The 25,420-nt window shown below is 41.7% G+C and overlaps 1 protein-coding gene across 2 annotated transcripts; it reads right to left on the reverse strand.

Annotated features, from left to right (window-relative positions):
* Positions 1–1,329: 1,329 nt before the first annotated feature.
* Positions 1,330–24,075, reverse strand: DESI2 (desumoylating isopeptidase 2). Of its 2 annotated transcripts, none has more exons than XM_054021992.1 (5): positions 23,796–24,075; positions 10,252–10,324; positions 8,878–8,971; positions 7,824–7,965; positions 1,330–5,649 (listed from the first exon to the last, which is right to left on the reverse strand). In XM_054021992.1, the coding sequence occupies exons 1-5, from the start codon at positions 23,832–23,834 to the stop codon at positions 5,494–5,496; spliced, it is 504 nt and encodes a 167-aa protein (XP_053877967.1). In that variant the 5' UTR covers positions 23,835–24,075; the 3' UTR covers positions 1,330–5,493. The 2 variants fall into 2 exon arrangements, with proteins under 2 accessions (XP_053877967.1, XP_053877966.1); XM_054021991.1 differs by having other exon boundaries at positions 1,330–5,724; positions 23,796–24,072.
* Between the last annotated feature and the right edge of the window lie 1,345 nt (positions 24,076–25,420).

Below are 25,420 nucleotides of genomic sequence, written 5' to 3' on the forward strand. Positions count from 1 at the left end.
TTAGCCAAGATGGTCAGGGATGCAACCCCATGTTCTGGGTGGCTCTAAATCTCTGACTGCCGAAAGTTGCAACTGAACGATGGGATGGATCACCCAATAACTGCCCTGTTCTGTTCATTCCTGCTGAAGCATCTGGCACTTGCCACTGCCGGAAGAAGGAAACTGGGATAGATGGACCATTAGTCGGACATTTATATACACATTACATCCCTTTTCAAAGTAGAGATATTCACAAAACTCCACATATCAAGAGACAGTGCCACATCCCAATACTAATAAACCAACCTTTAATATGTGGCGCCACATACCAAATTTGTTTCTCAGAAATTTACCTGCATTCTCCTCTCAGGAAATACATACTCCAGGAAAGATTCTGAACAGATTTCACATTTAACCACCACAACCTCTAAAGTTCCACCAGTTATAACTTGTGGGACATCTTCATTTGGCTTTTATAATTTTAGTACTGAAGGAATCATGACTGCTGTACATTTACATTGGGAACCTGTCACAGATCTATAGGTTCAGTACTACAGCCCCAGCTTTGGAACAGTCTCTAGAAGGAATCCCTTCAGTGTGCCAGAGGGTCTCAGCTCTTTCTCCTCTGTAATCCATGCAGCTTCACTGCCTCCCAAGACTGGACCTCTGGGCTGTCAGCATTCCTACTTCACATTGTGAGCTCTGTTCAGAGAGAGTCCAGCTGAGATAGACCTGTACACTCTCCAGGGATTAATGCACTTCACAAACCAATTGCAGTGACACTCAGTGTTGTCAAAACAGTTGGGTTTATTAGTCAACTGGAACACAGCATAGGAAGTCCTTCGGTTAGCACAGACCAGTGGTCTCTAAACTGTGGTGCATGCCCCCCTGGGGGGGGGGTACAGAGGAACATCAGGGGGCACAGAAAAGCCTGGGCCAGTCCCCCAGGAAGCAGGGAGGGAGCATCACCCAGCCCCACTCTGGCCCTGCCTCTGACCCCCAGCCTTGGCTCCCAGCCGCTGGCCCGACCCTCAGCTCCTTTCCCGGCTCCAGCCCATGGTCTGCCCCCAGCTGTGGCCCCACCCCCACTCCTGGGGGAAGGGGGCATGCAGACAGGGGTAAGGGAGGGCACTACCGTGAAAAGTTTGGGGAGCACTGGTATAGACAACTGAAGGTTAAAGCATAGACTATTCTGGTAAGCCAAGCTGTAGTGAACCCCATTGTTCAAGCTGTCTTCTCTTGGTCTAACCTCCTTGATCACACTCCAGGCGGGAGCCCTGACTCCCTCTGACAGCCAAATCTTATCCCCTCAATGGGCAAGACTGCACACATAGGACTCAAAAATATTACAGAAAATTCCCACTGTCACTATTGGCTTTATTGTGGTATTTGCTGTATTTTCTATTCTTACAGGAAATCCTATAGACATCACAGTAATATTATTGCAGCTTTAAAAAAAAAAAAAAAAAAAAACCTTGCCTGCTTCTGGTTACATAGAAGCAAGATTGATACAGTGGGCACATTTAAGTTCATTTCAGTTTGATATATTACAGCTTCAGAAGTTATTTTCCATCCATTGAGGAACACTGTCTGAACTGGTAATCGCTCCAACTGGAATGAACTTTAAATGCACCTGCTGTACTAAATCATAAGTAGTCTAGACTATCAGGCCTGTATAACTGAAAAACACAGATGTGTTTCTTACCCATTGAGTAAAATACTCTTCTCCTGCAAGTTGTCAGAAAGTGATGAGCTAATACAACAGTATTGATAAGACAAAATACCAACCAAAAATATTTGGAAAATGGTAAGAATACTATAAACAGTAATTTTTATAAAAGTATTTTTAATAAACTGAAGACTAAGTTTAACATGATAGACAGCTTCTTGACATGTCAGGGTAACAAAAGTCAAATCTCTGAATATTTTATACAAATACTATGAATTACAGTAAACTTGAATTCAAGCTTACAAAAATCTGTCTGTGAAGATTCAACAACTTGTAACCACCTTCCAAGAGTGAAATTTTTCACATATCAACTGTGATTAGAGTTGCACTGCAAGTTTTATAAGAAAACCAACTGCATTTTCATCAAATTATTTTGAAGTTATTGTTGTGCACTAACAGTACATTGGATATTTTTGGCTCACTGAACAAAAATGGCATCTTAAATAAAACTGATTTTTTGTAATTAAAGATAGAGCATGTATCAAAAGTACTATCTTACAGAAAATAAAAAAAACAACCACCACCACACACCAGAAAGTAAACAATTAGAACCCTGATGTGATGAATTATTTTTCTACCCGTTTTATGATGGAAAGACTCCAGGTGTCCAGCATTCTCACAGCCTTTTGGAGTGTTCTATTCCTAGTACACAGTGTGATCATTAGTTGACTAAAAGTGTAATTCCCTGCTTGGCAGTAATGCTGGTGAAAGGTAACTTGCACTATTGCTAACAAATGAGAGCAACCATTGGCAGGGTGGTTTTTTAGGCATCAAGTGGAGACTGAGTTTAGAGCACATGATCAGAGATACAGTACCATCACTTTAAGATGCAATACGGAATAGACTTCAGGGTTCAGATGTCAATTTTCCCCCCCACAGGATTTAACAGGTGAATGGACGGCTTGAAATAAACAGTTGAACATACGACGGCATCTTCAGCTGTACAACTACCAACAACATGAGCATATTTTTGTAACAAACTTCCCAACCAGTCTGCTTTATAAAAAATATTCTTAAGTTTTACTTCAATAAAAACTGTGCTGTGTATCTGTACTTTGTTTCTTGCATTGTACATGCTGCAGTTGTCACTTTATGAAAGTATAGAGATTTGTGGCAGTGCTCTGGGTGTATTAGAAGCCTAAAAATCTGATGTTGGTACATAAAAATTAGGTAGCAATGAAAACCAGTTGTGTTTCTTTCAAAAACTAGGAAAAACTACAATACATGCTAGATCTGAAAAAAAAACAAAACAAAACCCAACCAATGGCCTCAACCCTGAACTGAAAACAAGAACCTGCCTTGCCAAGAGATAGCCACATTAACACCTCAGCTCTAGATGTGAGGCAGAAACCTCCCATTTCCTACTGTCTTAGCTGTATGTAGTGCTTTATTTACTTCAATTATCCTTAACTGCCTAGAGACCACCCTATTCACTTTCACTAGAGAAAATAAGACTGACCTCAATTCAGAATCAAACATGAAAATAAATCAACGTGGAAAGTCAACTTTTATGTCTTCTGAAGTCTAAATAATCATACTCTGACTAGTCAAAGGAAATTGCTGTCACAGTAGATTTGTCAGTTGCCTCGAACAATGACTTGTTACTTACTGAGAGAGAGAGAGATAGTAAAATATGTAACAAAACTACTTTTAAATGAGATTATGGTACCTCATGTTTTTTCTAGAAATAGCTTGTGTGGTTTCTATAGATTGATTTGTTCAGTTCTGAACACAATTTTTTACAAGCTATTTTATCTGGCCTTTCTTTTGATGGTATGAACACACAATTACCTCAAACAGAAACCCAATATAAATTAAAGTTTGCAAATTGTTTTTCTGTAGGGCCCAATCTAACTCTTGCTGAAGCCAGTAGCAGCAATTCCACTGCCTTCAACAGGAATTGGACTGGGTCCTCCTGGAACTTATAAATAGAATGATGTAGCCTAATCTGCACTTTTGAAAGGTTAAGTTGTACTACTTGCCTAAGGTTTATATTTGTAACCTAAAGTATGGTTCCGTCCCCCCACCTGCAGGTTCAGCTATTAACAAAAACAAAGTCAGCATTTTCATTTAGCTTATTGAAACAAGTCCTTACTAGAACAGTTACATTTCGCAAATCTAGTGACACCCTGGGGAAGAGGAAGAAAAAAAAACACACCCCACCTTATAAAAGTTGTTTAGTAATGCAGATCTCGGTGTGAACCAATCAGTTTATAAATGGTGTTCAGTTTTGGGTTTTTTTTTTTTGCTGTTCACTGAAAGTTCCTTAAGGCAGCAAAATCCAATAAAAAACAGTCTCACTCCTATCTTTTGTTACTGTATTTCTATATACAGTGTAGAACCTCACTGATTTGTACTAATGACTGGGGGAACCACTGAAAGTTTCTAATTAACTTTCAAAATGCAGTAAGTGAACAATAAAAAGAATAAGGCATTCCATAATGTATTCCGATCACTGATTATAATTTAGCTTTAATTATAATCCATTATCAGCAAGAGTGTCATTTTCTAAAATAATTATTACATCTGCCAACTTGAGATGTGAGTAATAACACACAGATTAGTGGAGCTCCGCTGTGTGTATATGTAGGTGTATGTAATCTTCAAGTTTCTTATCTTCTATGCATATGACAAGAAAGTTAATGCCACAGATGGAGATAATGAATAAAATCAACTTCTCCCTATTATTTGTGTATGGACGTATGAGAATCTAGCAGGGAATAATTCATATTTTGTTTTCATGAGTTAGGAATGGTTACAGAACTCAAATGAAGCAATCATTAGTAGGGGAAGTATGGCCATTCCCAACCCATCCGTGGGTTATGTATTACACTGTCCAATGTTACATGAAGCATACAAACCAATTAAAAGTACTAATGTTCTTAATCCTGTTGTTCCACATTTTAAATTAAATAAACCAGTCAGTGTGACCAAACTGATGTGTGACAGTTTGAACTGGTGATGCTAAAACTGATTCTACATCTCCACCCAAACAGAATTTAAAATTAGGAGGAATATGGGGCAACTTTTAATAATAAGAAATGTAATTACTATATGATTGAAATATGATGCAATGGATCAGATGTGTAAACACACTGCAGATTGTAATTACATATAAACTCTCCCCTCATATGTGCAAAACGCCACACTTTAGTTAATGTGGAGGTCATACTTCTAGTAACAGTTTGTTACACGCTAAACCGATCTCCCCACATCCTAGAATCTACCCTTTTATGTCAACCACTCTAAGTGTACAGTACCCTGTTCAGACATACAGTACTTAGCCATTTCTGCTCTATAGATCTCTGGCAACTGTCAGATGTGGAGGAAGTTTACCTGCCTAATTCATGAAGACACTGGGCAAAATTTATCACTTGTGTGACTCCACTGCTCTTTTGAGTTACACTAGTAATAAACTGAGTTCAGAGTTTCTCTTCTTTCATGGTGGCAGGAGTCCATTCAGGACTTGTAAACAGCAGTACACAATACTGTAAACAAATAACTTCAGTTCTGTTTTATACAAGATCTGTTACGTAAATCCAAGTTCATTGAACAGATGAAAGTGAAAAGAGTGGCTTCACACAAATGTCTTCTCCTTTCTCCCAATGATTCTTATCACTACATATATAATCCTGAGCTGAAATAACTGGTCTTGGGGATGGAGAGAGCCATTTTTCATACAAAAGGAATGTTCAAAAGTCAGCTCTCTAATTTTGAGTAATGAAGTCATTGCTGGAGATATTAAACTGAAGTGTTTAGAAATATTTGTTACTTTGGAGAGAGATTTATAGTTTGGTGTGGCGCCCAGTTCTAGATCCCGATGCAGAGTTTGACAGGGAAGCTGCTGCAGCATCCTCTGCTTCCTCCAGCTCATCCTGTAGTTCCTGGCTGACACTAGATTGAAGGGCTGCAGGAGTAAGCCATTCCTTCGGTAGGCAGCTCTGGAGAAATGGTATACAAGAGCTGAAATAAGCGAGGCGATTCACCCAACGTGGAATCTCTTTCCCACATAGAATCTAAAAAGAAAGAGGGGATTAGTGTTTGCCTTATAGTTAGATCACTAACAGACTAAAGTAGACAGATCGCTGTATAGAAAAAATAAACTCCTTCAAGTCCCAACTACAGCATCCTAAAAGCTTGTATCAAAAATGTCAATGAATCCCTCTCTCTCGCTCTCTCACACACACACACACACACACACACACACGGAAGTTGCCTTGGTAGGAAGATCAAGAAGAACATTCCTGTGGATGCTGTAGATGCCCATGTCACTTCAAAAAAAAAAAGAGTCAGCTCTTAAATGAGAAGCATTAATCTGTCTAATCTGGCAAAAATACCCAATCATCTTTTCTGAAATCTCACACAAAAAGCACTGCAATGGTATCAGAGTTTAGTGTAAGTTTTATATCTGTAGAGAATTCCTCAGAAGTAAGGCGGAAGATTAAGAAAAAGCTCACTGTTCATATAGATTTTTCTATAAAACTAAAAAATTAAAGCCACGAATTAAAGTCACAAAAGAAAGCTCTCAAGAGACAGAAAACGTCAAAGCTATATTTGTATACTTAACCTTAACTCTGCCCAGCTGCACATATTCATTATGATAGTTTTCAGTGACATGATCATACAGAGGACCATCATCTCATTCAGTGAATAAGCTAAATGCTGCCTAGTAAATTATTCTTATGTGCAACGTTTAAGTTTAACAAACAGAAGATGGGAGCTGCACAGCACACAATTACTTTCAACATATGTTATTTTCCTTATGAAGGTTCAGTAAAAATAAGCATTTTTAATGTTAACTATACTAAATTTTTATCCTCACTATATAATGGGAGGAGTGCTGTCTCATTCACACCACACTGTCCAATTTTGGTTTCACTTACTCCAGTGCAAATTTGGAACAAGTTAATTGCTATCAGGAGTTCTACCTTGATTTTCACCATTATAACTGAACAGCATTAGTCTTAATTAGTCCTGCTTTTCATTACATACCTCTGTCTTATTCACTGCACACTATATGGGGTGCAGCACAAATTATGTGATCACGTAATTGAAGACTATGGATGAAATCCTTGTCCCACTGAAGGCAAAACACCTATTGACTTCACGGAGGCCAGAATTGTACTCCATACACGCACAAGCAGACATAGTTAAGATTGCATGTACACTCATAACTGACATTTGACTTCCCAGTTGCATTTTGTAACTGGAACACTTTTACTGTAGATTTTATTAAGTTTCCTTTTTAAAAAGTAATAAGTTCCATGAGGGTTTATATAGGAAATTATTCTTCTTTTTGGAGTGCTTTGATCAGCAGTAAAATAATTAAGCATTGAAATGCAAGCCTCAGTAGAACATAGCACAGAAAATTAAGTGATGGAAACAAGTAATTTTGAGGTAAGATTCCATGAACAGTGTTAACTCTGATCCTTTATCTCTGTTCAGTGAAAATCAGGAGTATCTCCATTGAAGTAAGGGGATTTATACTCACATAGCACCTGTTTAGGGTGAGGGGAGGATCTGGTTCATAGAGGATAAAAGTGGAGTTTCTGACCTATAAGCGGCTGAGGAGACAGCATTAGATTTAAGGTGATTTTGTGGAACTTCAAATATTTTGTTATTTCATTTCTAATATGAAACACACATCACCACATTTCTGATAAGCTTGATGTATTTTCAAATGTAACAGTTGCATGTTTGAGGATTTGCTATTGCAATTCACTTAATTTAAAGAAGTCATCCATCCTATTTTCAGCAATGACCTCAAGACCCCTAAGCCATTTCAAACTTAAACCAACACCCATTGTATTATGTATCTGACTTGGGAATGTAGTCTCTTTGGGGTAGTAACTGGGTCTTATTTTCATAATGAGAGAAGTACATTGGTAGCATTCAAATAAAGTTAATTTACTGAGCTCTGTTGGCACTAAAGTCTTAGATTTTGGACATAAGCATAATCATTATGCCTGAAACAAGGGAGATACCTAAAAATGTTAGAAAAATAAAATGGCAAATAAAGGTATACACAATCTACGTGACAGGAAGAAAATACTGATGCTGTCCAACCATTCAGAAAGCAGTTTTGCAGAAAGGTACAAAGCCCATGTTTGTTTACCTCTGATAAAGCTGAAGAAAAATGATTACAGTTTTTGTGCATTAAGTGATAGGCATTTCCTTTAAATTCTTTTCCAAGCTCTTCTACAATTTTTTCTATGTCATCTTCCATGAAGTCAGTACTGCCTAGAACTACAGCTTCTCTAAAAACAAGAAGAGATAATAGGGTGACAATGCTTCCAAACTTAAGACACAAGACAAACTACTGTTCTCCCACTGTTCTGTGGGTGATGTGGTAGTGCACCCAAGTTGTGTGTGGTTACCCTTCTACTTTCTTCCACTCATGCCCCACTTTTAACGTCCTCCATACAGAAGATCTCCCCTTCTCCAATAGAAGTCCTCTCATTAAGCTAAGCAGAACTATAATCTTTGAGACTCGGCTCTGTTTTTTGGAGTGGATACAATTTCTGTTTCCCAGATCTTTTAAAAGGCAGCTAGCACACAGCAAGTGAGCAGTACATGAGAGCCAGCTGCTGGAGGTAGTGCCAGGGAAACATGAACAATACTGTGGGAATAGAGACGAGAGGTGGGAGGCCTTTCAATGTTTCAGATTCCAAGGCCAGAAAGGACCACTGATCATCTCGCCTGATCTCCTGTATAACACAGGCCATACAACTTCCATAAAATAAGTCAGAGCATATCTTTTAGAAAAGCATTCAATCTTGATTTAAAAGTGAGTGATGAAGAAACTACGACAGTTGGCAATACCTTATTCAAAGGAAAAGGATGTCATGACATCTTAAATATTGTACTTATGTAGCAAATATAACAACAATAAGTTTATACAATGGGTATTTTGAGAGGATGAAAGAATACTTAATCTTGAACAATACGGGTGCATAGGTAGGAGATCCTTTGCTTAAGATTGTAACAACAACAACATTTTCAATGCCTCACAACCCCCCCCCCCCCCAACTTCCTTTCATGACCCACTTGCAGAGAAATTCTATCTACCCTGGGTGATCAGATTAGACCTGTGACAAAAGCTCAGCAATTAATGCAATAAAGCAAAGTTTTAGTCTTCACACTTGACTAAAATAAAATGCCTTCCTTACTTAAATTTAAATGTTTCTCCTAGTTCAGCAGCATTTCCCGGAGAAATTTCAAATATTCCGGAAAAAGGATAAGGATGACCACCATAAGCAAATTCTGAAAGAGAAATTCAGAATTTAATACAGCCGGCACAAATAAATAAATAAACAAAAAAAAAAAAAAAATCAGATGTGTAGCCCAGATTACTGAATGACCTTCATTTGCTGGTCAATTTCTTCATAAAGATCTTAAACTGAGAAATCAAACATGGTGCTTGCAAGAGAAATAAATGCAGAGATCTATTAATGAATAGTTAAGGTTACCAATTTTAACTAAGAGAAAGAATCAATATTCAAATATGTTCACATTAAATTTGCACAGTCTATTCCAGGACACTGGCAGTATAATATTTACATCCCAATCCACCAACACCCGTATACATATTTAACTTCAAGCCATGTGCATAAATATTTGGAGGACTGGCACCTCAAATTACTTATGCCTGAATATACAAGATACAAAGCAAATGTAATTTGTCAGTTAGCATTATTGTACCAAGGTTGGTGTCTGAATCTCTTGATTTATGGATTTAAATTCTTTACTTTAATAATATTACATTTAATTTCCTTTTCTTTAACTAGAAGAAAAGCAAGATAAAGTACCCAGATCTAAAGTCTGTTTCATATCTGCTGGCATAAACCCAGAGTTAAGAGGAATATATCACATAGCACACTAAGTGAAACTCCATTATCTTTCACAAGGAACTTCCTTCTGTCTCTGCAGAATAAAGAAAATGCTATACAGTACACAACACAAGAGACTTTACATTATGGTAAGAGGGAGACTAAACGGTAACCTCATGCTCCCCTCCTTTCCCCCAAACTCACAACACACCCTTATCATATGGTTAACCATGATTAAATGACATTTTTAAAGAAGTCCTTTGTCTATAATAGAGGAGAGTCCTGTTTAAAAAAACCATGTTAGTTAACATATTAGTTAACACTTTTAAAAATACAATCTATTGTCCTAGTCTATTCATGGCCTATCACACTGGAGAATGGTTATCTTATTCAGAAAGGAATACATGATAGGACTGTATTAACATTAATCACAATTAAGAGTTCTAAACTCAAATTAAATACCACTATAACTAGTTTGCTCAGATATGCTTATTTTTAACAGTTACACAGCTACACGGAAGCATGTGAGTGGATAGCCAGATGACTGGTGTTCAAGGTTTGTTGCAAGGAGAGAACAAAAATATGACAAACAAGATATGGGAACCAGACAATACTTCTGCCCCATTGGTGGCATACATGAAAGATGGTTTTGGGTATAGATAAAGTGTTTATCTAGAATGAAGAGTAAATTTAAAGTTTCCTGAATATACATACCTCTGCCATATACTTCTATTCCTGAATGGAATACGCCAATTCCAAGGGAGGAGGTGTATTCATTCATCCAATACTGAAAAAAGAAAAAAAAGTTCAAATGAGTTTCCAGTACAAATAATTTATATTTGGGTACAAAACTGATCTGAATGATCTGTCCTGAATACTAAAGCACAAGAGCTGAACATTCAGTGAAACTAGGTAATCATTCTTTGGAAAGTCAACTACAGAACACACTATTAAAATTCACAGCCATGGATTTGACTAACTCCATTAAGTTCTACCCTAAAAAATTTATGAGCAATCTATGTTGCACATAGATTAAACCTCTCAGATGGAATGTGGTAGAAGCAGTTAAAGTTTTAATACAAACTGGCATGTATTAGCATGGTCATGATTTTCTATTTCTTGGTAAGGAAAAGCATTAGCAAAAGTAGGATTGTTTCTACAGTGGCTTCTACAGTCAAGACAAACTGGTCTCAATTGTCATTGATAGTGATATCTGCATTTTTTTTTTTTTTCTGCTCAGGGCAGGATAAAATTAACATAAACAGCACTTCTGGCCACAAATAAGCTGAAAAGTTGCACTCACCAAAAGCCACAGCAGTAAGCAACCATCTTTGTGTACAAGTACATTTTTTTTAAATGGTCAAACCTGTAAAATTTGCTATGAGATCTGAGTCAAGCCGGTCCAAGTATCAATACCAAAAGAAGATTTTGCAAAAACAGTTCAGTTAACATTTCTGGTAGTGTCCAGGCCAAAACAGAATTCATCTCATTCTCTCATAGCTGTGCTCTACATGGGTAACGGGAGTTAAAAACTAATGAAAAATTGTAGCAAAATAAAACTAATATGATCAAACAAGCAGCTCTAGTGTTCAAGAGGGTGACTTTACAGTTATTTTTGTGATGCAACCATAAACTGTGGTTTAGATTGCAAGCATAACGAAAATCACACAGAACGACTTTCATCCATATTCTAGTACAAGGCAGCAGAATACAAAAATAGGATCAGATTGCAAGGCTTCTACACCACCCTCTGCAAAATAGTATGACCTCGTTACTGCCGCATCCTAGATGCCTGACAGACAGGAAGTATTCTATTAAATTGTGCAGACCTCACTTATAGTACCTTTAACTTTATAAATATGTTGAGTGCTCTGAACAACAAGTATTGAGCAATCGTGATAAAACTGCTTGTGAGCAGTTTTACAAAAACTACACAAAGCACATAGGGTAATCGAATGACCAAACTCCAGTCTTACTGAAATTCTTATATCTCCATTAAATACTTCCCCCAGAAATAGTAATTATGCATAATTACTACTTATCTGTACCTGCCCTTGAAAACTTGGTCAAATTTTTTGCCTGAACAAGATTCCTTTTAACTCCCACAAAGAAGAGTAAATCAGATGTGGGGGATTGCAAAATACTGTAAAGCTGTTGGCAGCCTGTGTTAAATAACTTGTGTACAATCCTTTCAAAGTACCTGAAATATGGGGTGAAAAATGGACAAAGACTGGTCAGAGTGTCCTTGTAAGTTCTAGAATCCCAAAACAATCCAATAAATATAATTCCTCATCTCCATTATATGAGCCTGATTCATTTTCACATTCAGTGAAGTGTATTTTGTCACAGTAAAAATATAATTGTTGTAAAAAAGGAATATTGTATTCTAAAACACGTAGATTGATTTACATTAACTTAGCAGGGGTTAATATTCAATATTTTTGTACCGACAGCTCTATTAAAGAATTATTTTACTAGATGCACATTAATTGAAGTTGCCACTGGGATAAGGGAAAAATTATAGCCATTACATCACAAAACAATTCTATAGTTACATTTCTGTAGCTACTTTCTTCATAGCTTCCATCAATACTAGAACTGTAGATTTACTCATTTAAGTCTTAACTTGGAGAAAAAGAGACAATGTTACTCTGGACACAAACAATAAGCAAAAGACTCCCAAAAGTTTACATGTTCACTACAATGGCAGAAAAGGTTAAGATTACTCCTGAGGGCATTCTGTGCCAAAAAATTTAGAATACTGTGTGCAGAATTTAAAAATTTTGCAAATTTTATTTGTCAAATAAATGTGGCAGCTCCAACATAGCACTGAGGAGCACAGGCCACTGGCTGCACAGAGGTGGGAGATCACTGTGCAGCTCCCCCTGGGACACGGACTCAGTGGTGAGGCTGCACCCAACCCTGACACAGGGCAAGGACCAGTAAAACACCCCAAGGCCCTGCCCCTCCATGCCAGGTGCACCAGGTGTGGACAGCCCAGTGGGGGTTCCAGGTATGGGGCAGGGGGGAAAATCTGGATGCAACGGTAATGGGACTCTTCAGGAGAGTCCAGCTGAAGGTAGTTAGGGCTTGGGGGGGTGGGGGGTGGGGGTTGGGTATAGGGAGGCTATAGCTCAGCACGGGGGAGGTCTGGGTGTGGGATCCAGATGCTGGGAGAGGGGCTCAGTGAGGTGGGGATCTGGGTGGCTCGTCAGGGTAGTCCAGGTGGCAGGGGGAGTGGTGCTCAGTGGAAGGGTCTGAGTATGAGGGGGTCTGGATGCATGGGGCTTGTGCGAATGGGGGAGCAGCTCCCTGTACAGGGATCCCTCCCCCCTGCAGCTGAGGAGTGATGAGTGCAGGGAGCAGGGGAAGAGTTTGCAGAGCTTCCTGCAGCTGAGGGAGAAATCTGGGGGAATTCATAAGGCTTTTCAGGAATCTCACTGGTCAGATGAAGCAAATATTGAGAAACTTTCTACTAGCACGAGCAGAGATGTTTTTGCCACTAAATGAACCTTGATGGAACTCACAGAAAAGCCTGACATCTTCAATATCAAACAGGTAATCCAAGATTGTGGAAAGAGATGATTGAACAGATCAAATATGTTACCAGTTATACCAGGGATACCTTCTCCACTTCTGAAGGTAAGTGTGTCTTGTAAATTCCTTTCTGCTATTTAAATGTACATTTTGTACTCCTGATGAACAAGGCCTCCTCTATTCTTGAGAGCTATTGAGGAAACACGCTTGTAGTTGCAGAACATTCAGACTGGGACCCAGCATCTGACCTGCATTGTGACACAGTCAAAGATTAGTCAGGCGCCACCACAGAGGGTGACAGGTGAGTTTGATGTAAGGAACCTAAACTTGTCTTGGCCAACTTGATACAATCAAAACTACATTGGCTTGGTCCTGCTTGATTTTAATGAGGATCTTTAAAAGGAGTTGGAAGATGTGCATAAAAGAGACTCTTTGCCCATGTAATGAGGAAAGCATCTCTTAGAGATTAGGGATCGAATCACCCTCTAGAACAGAATTTCCTGCACTTCATGTTGGCTGCCAGGGCAAAGAGGTTGACTTCTGGAAATCCCCAAGCTAGGATAATTTTGTTGAGGACTTTCAAGTCCAACTCCCATTCATAATTTACGGAGAAATGTCTGCTAAGATCATCTGCCATGATGTTCTGTATACCCAGGAGGTAAGAAGCTGAGATGAGATGACTATCTGGTTGGCTATGCACCAGTTTCAAAGCTGTAATGCTTCAGTGCAGATCAAGGGGAAAAACACACACTGCCCTGATGGTTGATATAATGCATACAAACTGTGTTGTCATTATCTTGATGGACTTGTTTTTGAGTAAGAGAAGAAAGTGAAGGAAAGCATTTCTGACCAGTCTTAACTCCAACAGGCTGATGGTCACAACAGGAACAATGCTTGCATGTTTGCCTTGGACTATGTGAGGACCTAAATGTGCTCTCAATCCCAAGAGGGAAGCATCTGATGTTAACATGACTGTAGTGGGATTCCGGTTTAATGGAACTCCTGCATAAACCTTGGAAGGATTTTCCCATCAGATGAGTAACTGAAGGACCCAGCTGGGTCTAGACACCTGTTTGTTCAGATTTTATGCACCTGACACACACACTGTCCTGAGCCACTTAAGATGTAACCTGGTGGTGTATCATAAAAACGTGTCCCAGCAATTGCAGACATGTCCTTGCTGGAACTTGAGGACTGAGCTAAGCTCTGCCAGTTATCGAACCAAGAAACACTCCTACGAAGAGTATTTGCAGTGTAGGGGGTTAAGACTGATTTCTTGATCTACACTTAGAAATAGTGAAGTTGTTGTTTGAACTGCCAACCACACCTCCTGATCAGACCAACTTTTTAGGAGCCAATCGTCAAGGTAGGATAGACTCATTCCTAGATGACACAGGTACGCATCTACAACCATTATGAGTTGAGAACACCCCTGGTACAAAAGACAGGCTGAAGGATAGCACCTGCTACTGGTAATGATTGTGATCAAATTACAAGTATATAATCATTTCAGCTGCTAGGGATACCTTCCTGAAGTTCAGATGTCTGACATGCTTGTTCAATTGGCCTCCAATCTTTTGTTTATCTTGGGTATCAGAAAGTGCGCTGAATAGAGCCCTTTTCTCTTGTGTTGACGCAGAAGGGTTCTATGGTTCCTAGACTTAAGAGCAATGAGATCTCTTGCATCAGCAAAGGATTGCAAGGGTGTCCCTGAAGAGGGACGGGGAAGTGGGGGAGCAGGATGGAGGTAAACTGGATAATATAACCTGATGATAATAACTTCTAATACTCATTTGTCCAGTGTTATAGCCTCCCATGCTCAATGGAATAGAGAGAGGTGGTGCCCAAATTGTGGACGAAGGGGCAGCGTCATGCAGCCGAGAAACTGGTTATTGGGTGGACATCAGATTTGGCATTTGGATGATGTTGATGGCTGGGATGACATGGTTGAGGTAGGTTTTTTTTTTTTTTTTAAAATAAAGAATGTAAGTAAAACTCCATCTCTGAGCCAGTGGTTCCAGTAGTCTACAGAAGGCAGGAAATTCAGCAGGATGTGATCTTTGCACTCAGACCAGCTACATTTTCTCTTATTTCTCTAAAGATCTACATGTTATCCTAGCGTCCTTTAGGGTATGAAGAAAGTCATCTGCGAAAAGCTTGTGGCCCTCAAAAGGTCAATCTTCCATGATCAATTGTACTCCTCATGGAAAACATGACAACTGAAGCCAGGAAGATCATCTCATTACTAGGAATTGACCTTCATTTATCATGGTGCTAAACTGTTCTCAGTGTTCCTGTTGCAAAAGGTCAATAAAACCATTAAACTTCTCATAATTCAGGTAGTCTTATTTCAAGATCAGCACCTGGCGATTAGCTATCCTGAACTGTAATGTTGCTGAAGAGTAGCTTTTACAACCAGAAAGGTCCAGACGTTTCTGGTACTCAAAAAGCCACCCCATATATTGAGGATGTTCTTTGCCCCTTTCATTGACTGCATCCACATGAAGAGAATTTGGTGCTGGATGAGAAAACAAAAATTTAGAATCCCGGACTGGGATGTAGTATTGTTTATTGGCCCACTTGCATGTAGGGTGGGGCTGTCACTGGAGTTTGCAGATGGTGTTTAATGACTCAAGAAGGGCTTCATTAATTAACAGCACCACCCATTCTGAAACAGAAACGTGCAATATATCCAGGAGCTTGTGATGGGATTCCTAGACTTCCTCTAGGGGAATCTGCAGAGTGTCAGCAACCTGCTTCATCAAGTCCTGTAATTGTTGAAAGTCATCAGCTACTGATTGTGGTGGTGGCATTACTGCCTTGTCAGGTGAGGATAAAGGTGTATGTGTAAGGGAGGATAATCTCCTTGTCTGGTCTTGCCTCCTGCTCTTCAAAGGTCAACTCTGCTGACTCAGAATGGAGGGGAGAGATGGATGGTACTGGGGAATGAGGCCATGTGTGTTCCTTATGGGACTGAATAGGGGCCCCTCAAAATTACTGGTGGTACATTGTCCATCAATCCTAGTAAGGCCAATGAGAAGGAGCATGAGGCATGGTGGGGAGTACCCAATGTTGGTTATCCCAAGTGTTGATAAGAAGAATACCAGACCCCTGCCTTTCTTGTATGTGCTTCAGGAAATAACATTGCCTGGAGTAAACTGGAGAGGCGTGGATGGAAAGTTCTGAGTCTGAATGCTCCTCCACGTATTTTACAACCCCTCCTCGTGGATAGTAGAAATTGGGGAAAGAGGTAAGTCTCGCAAAAATATGAGCAGTCATTGACCCAGCAGACCTCAATACCGAGAGGAGTCCAAAGGTTGCAAGGAGGGGAGATTCAGGCTCATTCAGTACCATCAGGTCTTTCGGATTACCAAAATTCCTGTGGTGCCAGGAGCACAACAGAACTTGGTACAGGCACCGGGGATGTTCTTGATACCATTGTCCAAGGCACTGGCAGCAGTAGCTAGGGGATTGTGGATTCCATTGAAGCCATTCTCTTGGTAATAGTAGTCTTTGGTACCAAGCTCTTTACTGCTAAAGTCTGGGACTTAGACTGCTTCATGGTACTTCAACTATGTGGAGCCTGACTAGCACACTGCTTGTGGCTGGAGGTCTCTGGTGACTGAATCTTCTTTGAGAAGGAACTTTCTGTTCTGCTCCTCTTATCACCCTCCTTAATCTTTGAGTGGGAACCTCGGTACCACCGGTATGGTTATCTGTACCTCTCTGATGGAGAGCATCGGAGATCAGGACCTCAATGCTTTCTTTACTGGGGAAGGTCTCAGTAACCATGATGTTGACGGGGCACTGACAGAAGAGGAAGGTCTCTGTACCCGGTCCGAAGCTGGTCTTAAGGCTTGCTCCCTCATTAAGAGCCTATTCTTTATTTCACTATCCTTACAGGGTCTTCCCTTAAGAGAAGTGCAGATCTTGCACTTGCTGGGGATAGGAGAGTGCAGTGGGGCGTGGAAGGGGTTTAGAGCAAGCCAGAGAGGCTGCGCAGAGCCCCAGCCAATCCTGGAAGGGCTTATTGGAAGCCAAATCAGGTGGAGGTTTGAAAGCTGCCAATCAGGGCCAGGCTGGGCCCTATAAGAAGGCTGCAGGGCAGAGAGGAGCTGAGTCTCTCCCTGGAGGGAAAAGGGAGAAAATCTGGCTCTTAGAGAAGCACCTAAGACAAAACAGTGCTGGGCAGGGTCAGCGGAGGTTGGGAGAGCTCTAGGCTGATGACTGCCACACTAGGGCCCTGACACAAAGGGGCAGAGAAGGCACTGAAGCTACGGGGAAGTGGCCCAGGGAAGTAGGCAGTAGAGGAGAGTTGGAGGAGGGCAGTAAGTGGCTGGCGCTAGAGGGTCCCTGGGTTGGGGCCCAGAGTAGCGAGCGGGCCTGGACTCCCCCTCCCCAACTTGCCAGTGATGAGAGTGGCTAAGCCAGACTGCAGTTTGCCCTTGGAGGAAGGGGCTAGACTGACGACTGCAGTGAGCCACTGAGGCAAGTGATAGAACCGGAAACTGTCGGTCCATGGGAAGGGGGAGAGGAAGAGCCAGCAGAGCGGGCACAGCCAGAGGGAAGTGTCCAGAAACGGATGCTGCGGTCCGGGAGTGACGTGGGTCCGACTATGCGGACAGTGGAGACAGAGAGAATAACAGTGGGCGAGCCACCCTTAGTGAAGGCGCGCTGGTGTGATGAGGCCACCCCATTACAGAAAGGTTTCCCAAACAACATTTGCACTAGGAATGCCTGTTACTGACAGGGATGGAGTCTCAACAGGAGAGGCATCTTTTAAACTCCAGGGAGCCCAGCATCTTGGACAGAAGAAAAATGTGTTTGGGTGCAAGGATAAAATTCTCTTTGATCACTGGGTCAGGACCAGTAAATGGAAAAAACATTTGTACTTGTCCTATAAAAAGTTCGAGGCTTAGCAAGTTTGACATTTAGATCTAAAAATTACCTGTCATTCCAATTACTATCTTGCTTTTTCCTCCACTTCACTGACATGGAATTTAGCAGCACTTGAATTGGAGATTAATGCTTGATACCATTTGAAAGCTGGAATTACAAGCTTTCGGAAAACATGTTCCAAAGCCTAGCTCTAGTGATTTGAGGTAACTACTAAGATCATGTTGGAATTGAAGTGGATGGGGGGGGGGGTAGAGGAGGGGGACAAGTTAATCCAAAGGATGGGTAAATATTATGATATAGTATATCTTGCAACCTGCTAAGTCAAGGAAGTACCTAATTTAAAAAGGTATATTTGCCCCTCTGTGTATCAGTGTCTTTTGGTACTAGTCCAAGAATTAATTCAGCAAGTACTTCAGCAAAGCAAATGCTGATACAAGATTACAGTAAAAGTCAACTAGTCCTAAGGATCGGATACTTATTCCACTAATGGACCCACAATATTGTTTGCTATTCTGTACTGCACAATGGAAAACACTGGTCACTGAAATACTTAGCTGCTGAGGCATATTGGGCTAGCACTGGTTTGAGAAGATTCTGTATATTTCATGAATGTCTTAGTGAATGTATATGCACCTGTAAGAGTGAAACATTCCCCAACTTAGATCAGACTAGCTTAAAAATACCAGGAAAGTAATTTTCTGTGTGACGTCCCTTTATCAAGGAAAGGAATATTGGGCCAAAAGGTTCTGTGGTAGCTAGGAGGGAAACAAGTGTATAAAGGAGAATTAGGAAAATGGGATAACTGATAAAGTGCATGTGCCTCATCTCATTTTGAGAAGAAACTGGGGGGGGGCATAGATCCAGTCTCCCTTACCCCCAAAAGATGCTATGGGAATACCAACTTGTGACAAAAGAATGAGGGGCTTTGTGCCAAGAACCACAGGAGAAACCAAGCTCTGACCAGATAACTGATAGTGCCTAATTATAGAAATGAACTGTGAGGGATGAACAGCAGCGGTATGAAGAATTCACCCCATGAATGAAGGGAAACTCAGACTCTAAGGTCAGAAGGGACCATCATGATCATCTACTCTGACCTCCTGCACATTGTAGGCCACAGAACCTCACCTACCCACTCCTGTAATAGACTCCTAACCTCTGGCTGGGTTACTGAAGTGCTGCTGATGGAGACAGTGGTAATAAGTATGTGTTTGGGGCAATAGTTATACCACCACGGCATAGGACAAAGTGGTGTCAGTAATATATTCAGAACAAAAGCTATTTTCTTTCACTCTAAGTGAGTTAACCTTGAACAAGTTAAGTATCTTTAACTGTGCTCCATATAAGGGTGAAAGAATTCATTGAGACACATTTAAAAGGAGAATTCAAAGTACCTGATATTTTGTGTTCGTTACACCAGACTTTCAGATACTGGTCTCAATTTCTTTGCATGATAACTGGGCCTCCATTTTTGCAGATGCAATCAAGGCCAGGCTGAAAATGTGGCTCTTAATTACACCAATGCAGACTATGAGGTTGATTCCTCTTCTACATCTGCCAGAAGAACTGATGGCCTCTGGTTCTTGGAATTTCCTTAAGGCACTGTCCCAAATAAGGCCTTACAAGCCTCCAAGGGATGTCCAGAAACCATAGCACCAAACAGCATTTTCTGTTATTCAATTAGCAGCATTTGCTGGATCACCAGAGGAATCACAAGATAGCTATTTTATACAGCTCAATGGAAGGCTCTTCCTTCACCTGTTACCCTAAATGAATGTGCTTAGCCTTAATCTTGCTAGTCTTTCTAGATACAATCATTAGACTACCAAATATGGAGACTTTAATTTAAGCCGTTATTTGAAACTTCCAAATATGTTTAAGAGGGATTCAGATGTCCCTTAGTGAACTAGGCTTAAGAAAGTATACTTATAATACTTTCTAGATCTCTAAGGAACAGTCTCCATTCAAGAAGCTAGGAAGGCAGATCCTGACTGAATTGAAGTCAACTCCCCTAAAACACACCATAAAAAAGAAGCCTGAAACCAGAGGTTATGTACTTGGTATGGTTCAGCCATGCCTCTGCTGCTGCTACCCATGCTACCAATGGTACACTTGTATTTATACTTGCATGAGAACTAGCACCAGTATGCTTACATAAGGAGGGGAATCACACCCCTAGCTCATAGTATAGAGACAGCCTACGTCTGGTCATCATTATCCAGTCTGGCTTCTAAAGGAACTGAGCAAGTTCCCCTTGCCTACACCAAGGGAGAGATTTAATGACCCATTCCCAGGAGATACATGCCTACACCAAATGAGAAGGAAGGGCATACGTGATGCACGAGTTCAATAAATACTAGAGGGCTACCATAAAACAGGATGAAGGGATTGTTGGAAGCACGTGTGCACTTTGCTAGCAGTCTCATGTATAGGAGTGTGTTTTGAGATGATGTTTACTTCTACACACATGCTTTCGGGTGTTAGAAGACAGTTTACTCTGTCAGTAGCCAGTTAGAGGTTTTTTTTGTTTTTGTTTGTTTTGTTTTTTTAAAAAGAAGGGGGCATCAGGGGATACTCTGAACATTTGAATAGTTTTGCACATAAAAGATGTGCAGAAAAAATTAGGTTTTCTGTTACAAAGTTGAAAGTTATAAGCATATGAAACAGATTACTCAAAAAAGTATGATCTTAAAGAGATAGATACTTGACTGTCTGATTGTAAGGTGGAAGTATTGCACAGCTGTGCAGTGACTAAGTATGTTGTGTCTTTTTTAGACTGCAAGATCCTTGAAAATTGGGACCTAATCGCCTTTGCTCTGCACAGGTATTAACACTGGGAAGGGGACCCCTTCAGTGCTACTGAGAGCTTCTCCTTATGGTTTTGTCTAGACTAGGCTTTAAGAGAGCGATGTTCACATACTCTAGCCAACAAGTTTCAAAAGTCCAGTTTAGACAAGGTTCACTGCCCTTAACGTATGCTAAACTGGCTGAGTTAAAGCTTAGTCTTCCCCCACAGTGGTGAATTGCAATTAAGAAGCTTGCTAGTGTAGGACAGAATGGCCTCTTCAAATCTAGTAGCATGGAATCCAACCATAAAATGTATGTGTGGTTCTCTTTTGTTAGGAATGAGCATATTTCACAAAATGTCCACTCACACCCAATGCTCCTTTACCTCTAACACAGTGACTCACCATGGAAGAAAATGGAGCATCTTCAATTCTGCTTAAAATCCTTCCAGAGAAATCAAGAGCTTGGTGTATTTTAGTCAAATTAGTCTCTACATTGGATCATAGGAGGATTCACAATGTAGGCGTCTAGAGGTCTCTTCCTTGCTCCTGAACTCAAAGAACAAAATACAAGGTACAAGCAAGGTCTGCTATTTCTTCACCCACTGGAGGTACAGATGAAAGCAAGCATGAATCCTGTGGTTGTCGAGCAAATCTGTTCCTGTGACAAGTAGTGGCATTAAAGAAATTGGCAACAAAGATCAATCCCATAACATAATTTGTTCCTTACCTTTACAAGTGTAGGATGGTTCCCCACTGTATACTAGTATTTGAACCTGTCCCTCTCACAGCAACACTGCATTTCCACTTTGCCAGTGGTACTACATTTTTTTTTAAATGACTATCCAGCCAAATAATAATAAAACCCAATCAGGACCCTTCAACTTTAGAGCATCAAACAATCCACAAGTGCACTTTAAACCAATACAGCAATTAGTGTTAGGGAAAAGCCTATCCAAAATATATTTTCCAGCTAGTTTTATCTAACTACGCCTGCTATTCCACTATACAAGATTATAGGATAATGCAGAGATTCTCAAGCTGTGGTCTGTGGCAAGCTGGCTGGTGCTGGTTCTCATTTCTAGCTGGAAACTGCCTTAAACCTGGATAAAAAACACACACTGTTTTCTCATATTACTTATCCATGTCTCCTATTCTATATAGATTCTTAAACCTCTATTCCATAGCATCGGAGTATCTTCCAGTAAAACATTAAGAGAAAAGAAACCTCACAGAATAATCATCCTCTCTCTAAATAAAGAACTCAAAAGAGATGCAGGGCAAAAGGACAAACCAAAGTGAGACAGCTTCAGAGGTTTAAGTCATCCTAAAAGTTAGAACATTAAGCCTTATCTAGTCCAATGATCCCAAATGCATAGCTCAGAAGATCTGGCAACTGACTCTTTACCAGGCCAGTCTTTATTTGAGAAAGACAGGCCTATTCTCCTGGGTCAAATAAAACAAGAATATCCAGTGTACTAAGAGCACCCCCAAATATCAAGTATCAGAGGGGTAGCCGTGTTTGTCTGTATCCACAAAAACAATGAGACACCTTAAAGACTAACAGATTTATTTGGGCATAAGCTTTCGTGGGTAAAAAACCAATTCTTCAGATGCTGTTGTTCATCCAGATGTTTGTTGTTTTCCCAAATATCAAGACTACTTTCTGTGGATCAGCAGCAACAAAACTGTGGTTTTCTTCTGGTTAGCGCCCTATAGGGTGACCAGACAGCAAGTGTGAAAAATCGGGACGGGGGTGGGGGGGTAATAGGAGCCTATATAAGAGAAAGGCCCAAATATCGGGACTGTCCCTGTAAAATCGGGACATCTGGTCACCCTAGCGCCCTATATAAAGGAATTTAAACTTGACTCAAACTTTCAACTAACTGAAAGCTCAGCTTTCACTCTAAGGGCTTATCTACACTACCTGCTGGATTGACAGGCAGCGATCGATCCAGCGGGGGTCTCGTATAGACACGATAAATCGACCGCTGAGTGCTCTCCCGTCGACTCCAGTACTCTACCAGAACAAGGAGCACAAGCGGAGTTGACCGACAGCTGATGCTCTCCTACTTACCTCAGTGAAGACACCACGGTATGTAGATTTAAGTATGTCAACTTCAGCTACACTATTCATGTAGCTGAAGTTGTGTATCTTAGATCAACCCCGCGCGATAGTATGGACAAGCCTTCAGAAAGCTTCTACTCTCCCTCATCATGTGGAGCTAGTCTGATGTTTTTAGTCAAAAGTTCTCTCTCACCCCATCCAGAACTAGAGTCATTAGAGCCTCATCATTTCATCAGGTTTCAAAGCCACATAATTATACAAGTACAGATTTGTTTGCTTTGCTCTGAAGCCATTCCTACTTTTCAATTTCCTTCTTTGATCATTTTTGTTTCTTCCCCCCACCCTTTTCATTTTAACCATTTCCCCTCGGTTGTTCTTTTGGTAAGTCAAGAGGAGTCTAAATCCCAAATAAAAGCATTTTTTCCACTTCAAGGTCCCAGAAACAAAGACAAGGTTTTCATCTCGAGGCCAAAAGACCAAAAACATCAAGACACTTGATCATGGCCTTGGATAGACCAAGAGACTACCTACACTTTTACCTTCTTCAATACATCACTAGAAGGGCAAAGTTTTACGTCAGATATGACCACGAGTCGCCCCTTGTTACTGCTAACAGATGGTGTCCTCTCTCCTAAGGCTCCTGCGTTCAGCCAACAGCGAAGCCTATCGCCCCCCGCCCGACTCTCTCCCACCTGTTGATGCCCCGGCGAGCCCCTCCTTCCTCGCACAGTTAAGCCCCCAACACACCAGCGCAACCCCGCCGAAGTGGCGCTCTTGCCGGCGTTTCACAGCGCCCTGCTGGCGGGGACGCAACCTCCGCCCGGCCGGGCTAACGCGGGGACCCGACCGCAGAGCGGCGCTGCTCCAGCCCCGCTGCGTTTGCTGGAAGCCGAGTCCCGTGGACACGAGCAGCGGGACCCGGGGCTGGGGGAGCCGCCCGGGGCACGGCGCGGCCGGCCCGCACTCACCATGTCGTACACGTTGAGGATCACCAGCTGGTTCGCCATCCTCCCGCCGCCGCGCCCCGCGCTGGGGCCTGTCAGGCCGGCGGCCGCGGGGCGCCCGGAGCTTGGGCGGGCGGGACCCCCGGGGGGCGCCTCCTCCGCGTCCTGCCTGTTGCTGCAGGCACCATGGAGCCGCTGCCGCGGGGAGACGGGGCCTCGCCCCCGGGAGAGACACTCGCCCCGCGGCAGGCTGAGGGGAGAAGCCGGGACTCGGGGCTGTGGCTGGGGCGGGGCTCAGCTACGGCACCGCCTCCCGCTCGGGCCCCACCCCGGCTTCTTAGTCAGGCAGAAGCAGGGGCGGGGGCAGGGCAGCGCGGGGATCCGCCCCTCCAGTGGGGACAAAATGGAGCCGCTCGAGCCCGCCCTCAGTCTCAGCGGAGCCTAGAGGCCAAGGCCCGGCATGCAGCGCGGCGGGGAGACTACAGCTCCCAGCACTCAACGCAGCGAGCGAGCGTGCGCGCCTGGGGCCCCGCTGGGGTTCGAACCCCGCCCCGGCCTCTGCCCGGGCTGGTCACAGCACGAAACGCAAACGGCGTAGCTGTGAAAGCTGAGGAGCGAGACCACCTGTGTTTCAGTTTGCAGGTTCTGAAGCCTCGGGGGCAGGGTACCTGAGCTGCTAGCCAAAGTTTTATTTTAAGTTCTGTGGGGCAGTACATACAGCTATATACACGTCATTTCTCCCCTAATTCATTTACAAAATAAAGTTTTCTGTGCATTCTTGAATCATAATCCCTAGGTACTATCCTGACTACCCTGCACAATAAACTACCCAACTTGCTATTAGAAATACTGGTTCGTGTTTTCAATACTTTAAAACTATGTTAAAAATTCATTGATATAGCTTGTAAACTAAGCACTGAAGCTCCAATCTTTAAAGCTGCTTTGCACAGGCAGATGGTTGCACCCATGAGGAAGGGTGTGCAGTATTGGTGCCTTGCTCACATCCCAATTACCTACAAACACACAAATCTGTTGACATTTTTGATTAACATTTGTTCCTTAAACTCCACTGCTGGAAAAATTGTCCAGTGTTTTGTGACAGCAAATTTTGGAAGAGGTGAAATGTGGCACATCAAAATAAAAACAACCCTCAAGCTTTTCAATTTTCAAATGTAGTGAGATATGCTTTCAACTCATCTATGGAATATACCCACGGGGCACTTCTCCACATCAATATATGAGGCAGGAAGAATCCACTTGCTTTCTCAAGAGACTGGAGGGGAAGAGGTTAACCCATCACTTTCTGCATAACTTTCATACATTTTATTTTTATAATGAATATTAAGTTTTAATCCCTAGGGTTCTGCTGTTAACCTAAATGTGAAATGAGTATAAATGGATGCAGCGCTATCTTTCTAAGGGTGCAAACATCTTCAGGGCCTCTGTTGGCAGCTCATAGCTTTGCCAAGCAGGAGCAGAATGCAATAAACAAAAATGGTTAATTGCACTGTTGTTATTCCAATGAGCAGCTGTAAAACTCACATGATTGTTGACAATGTTATTGCTGCTTGGGGAAACTAGGAACAAAAACCAGAGGCAGGTACTGGAACTATTCACAAGAGAGGAAGCTCTATAAAACAGGCCGGGGC

This window comes from Malaclemys terrapin, chromosome 3, assembly GCF_027887155.1.
Source record: "Malaclemys terrapin pileata isolate rMalTer1 chromosome 3, rMalTer1.hap1, whole genome shotgun sequence".
Classification (NCBI taxonomy): Eukaryota; Metazoa; Chordata; order Testudines; family Emydidae; genus Malaclemys; species Malaclemys terrapin.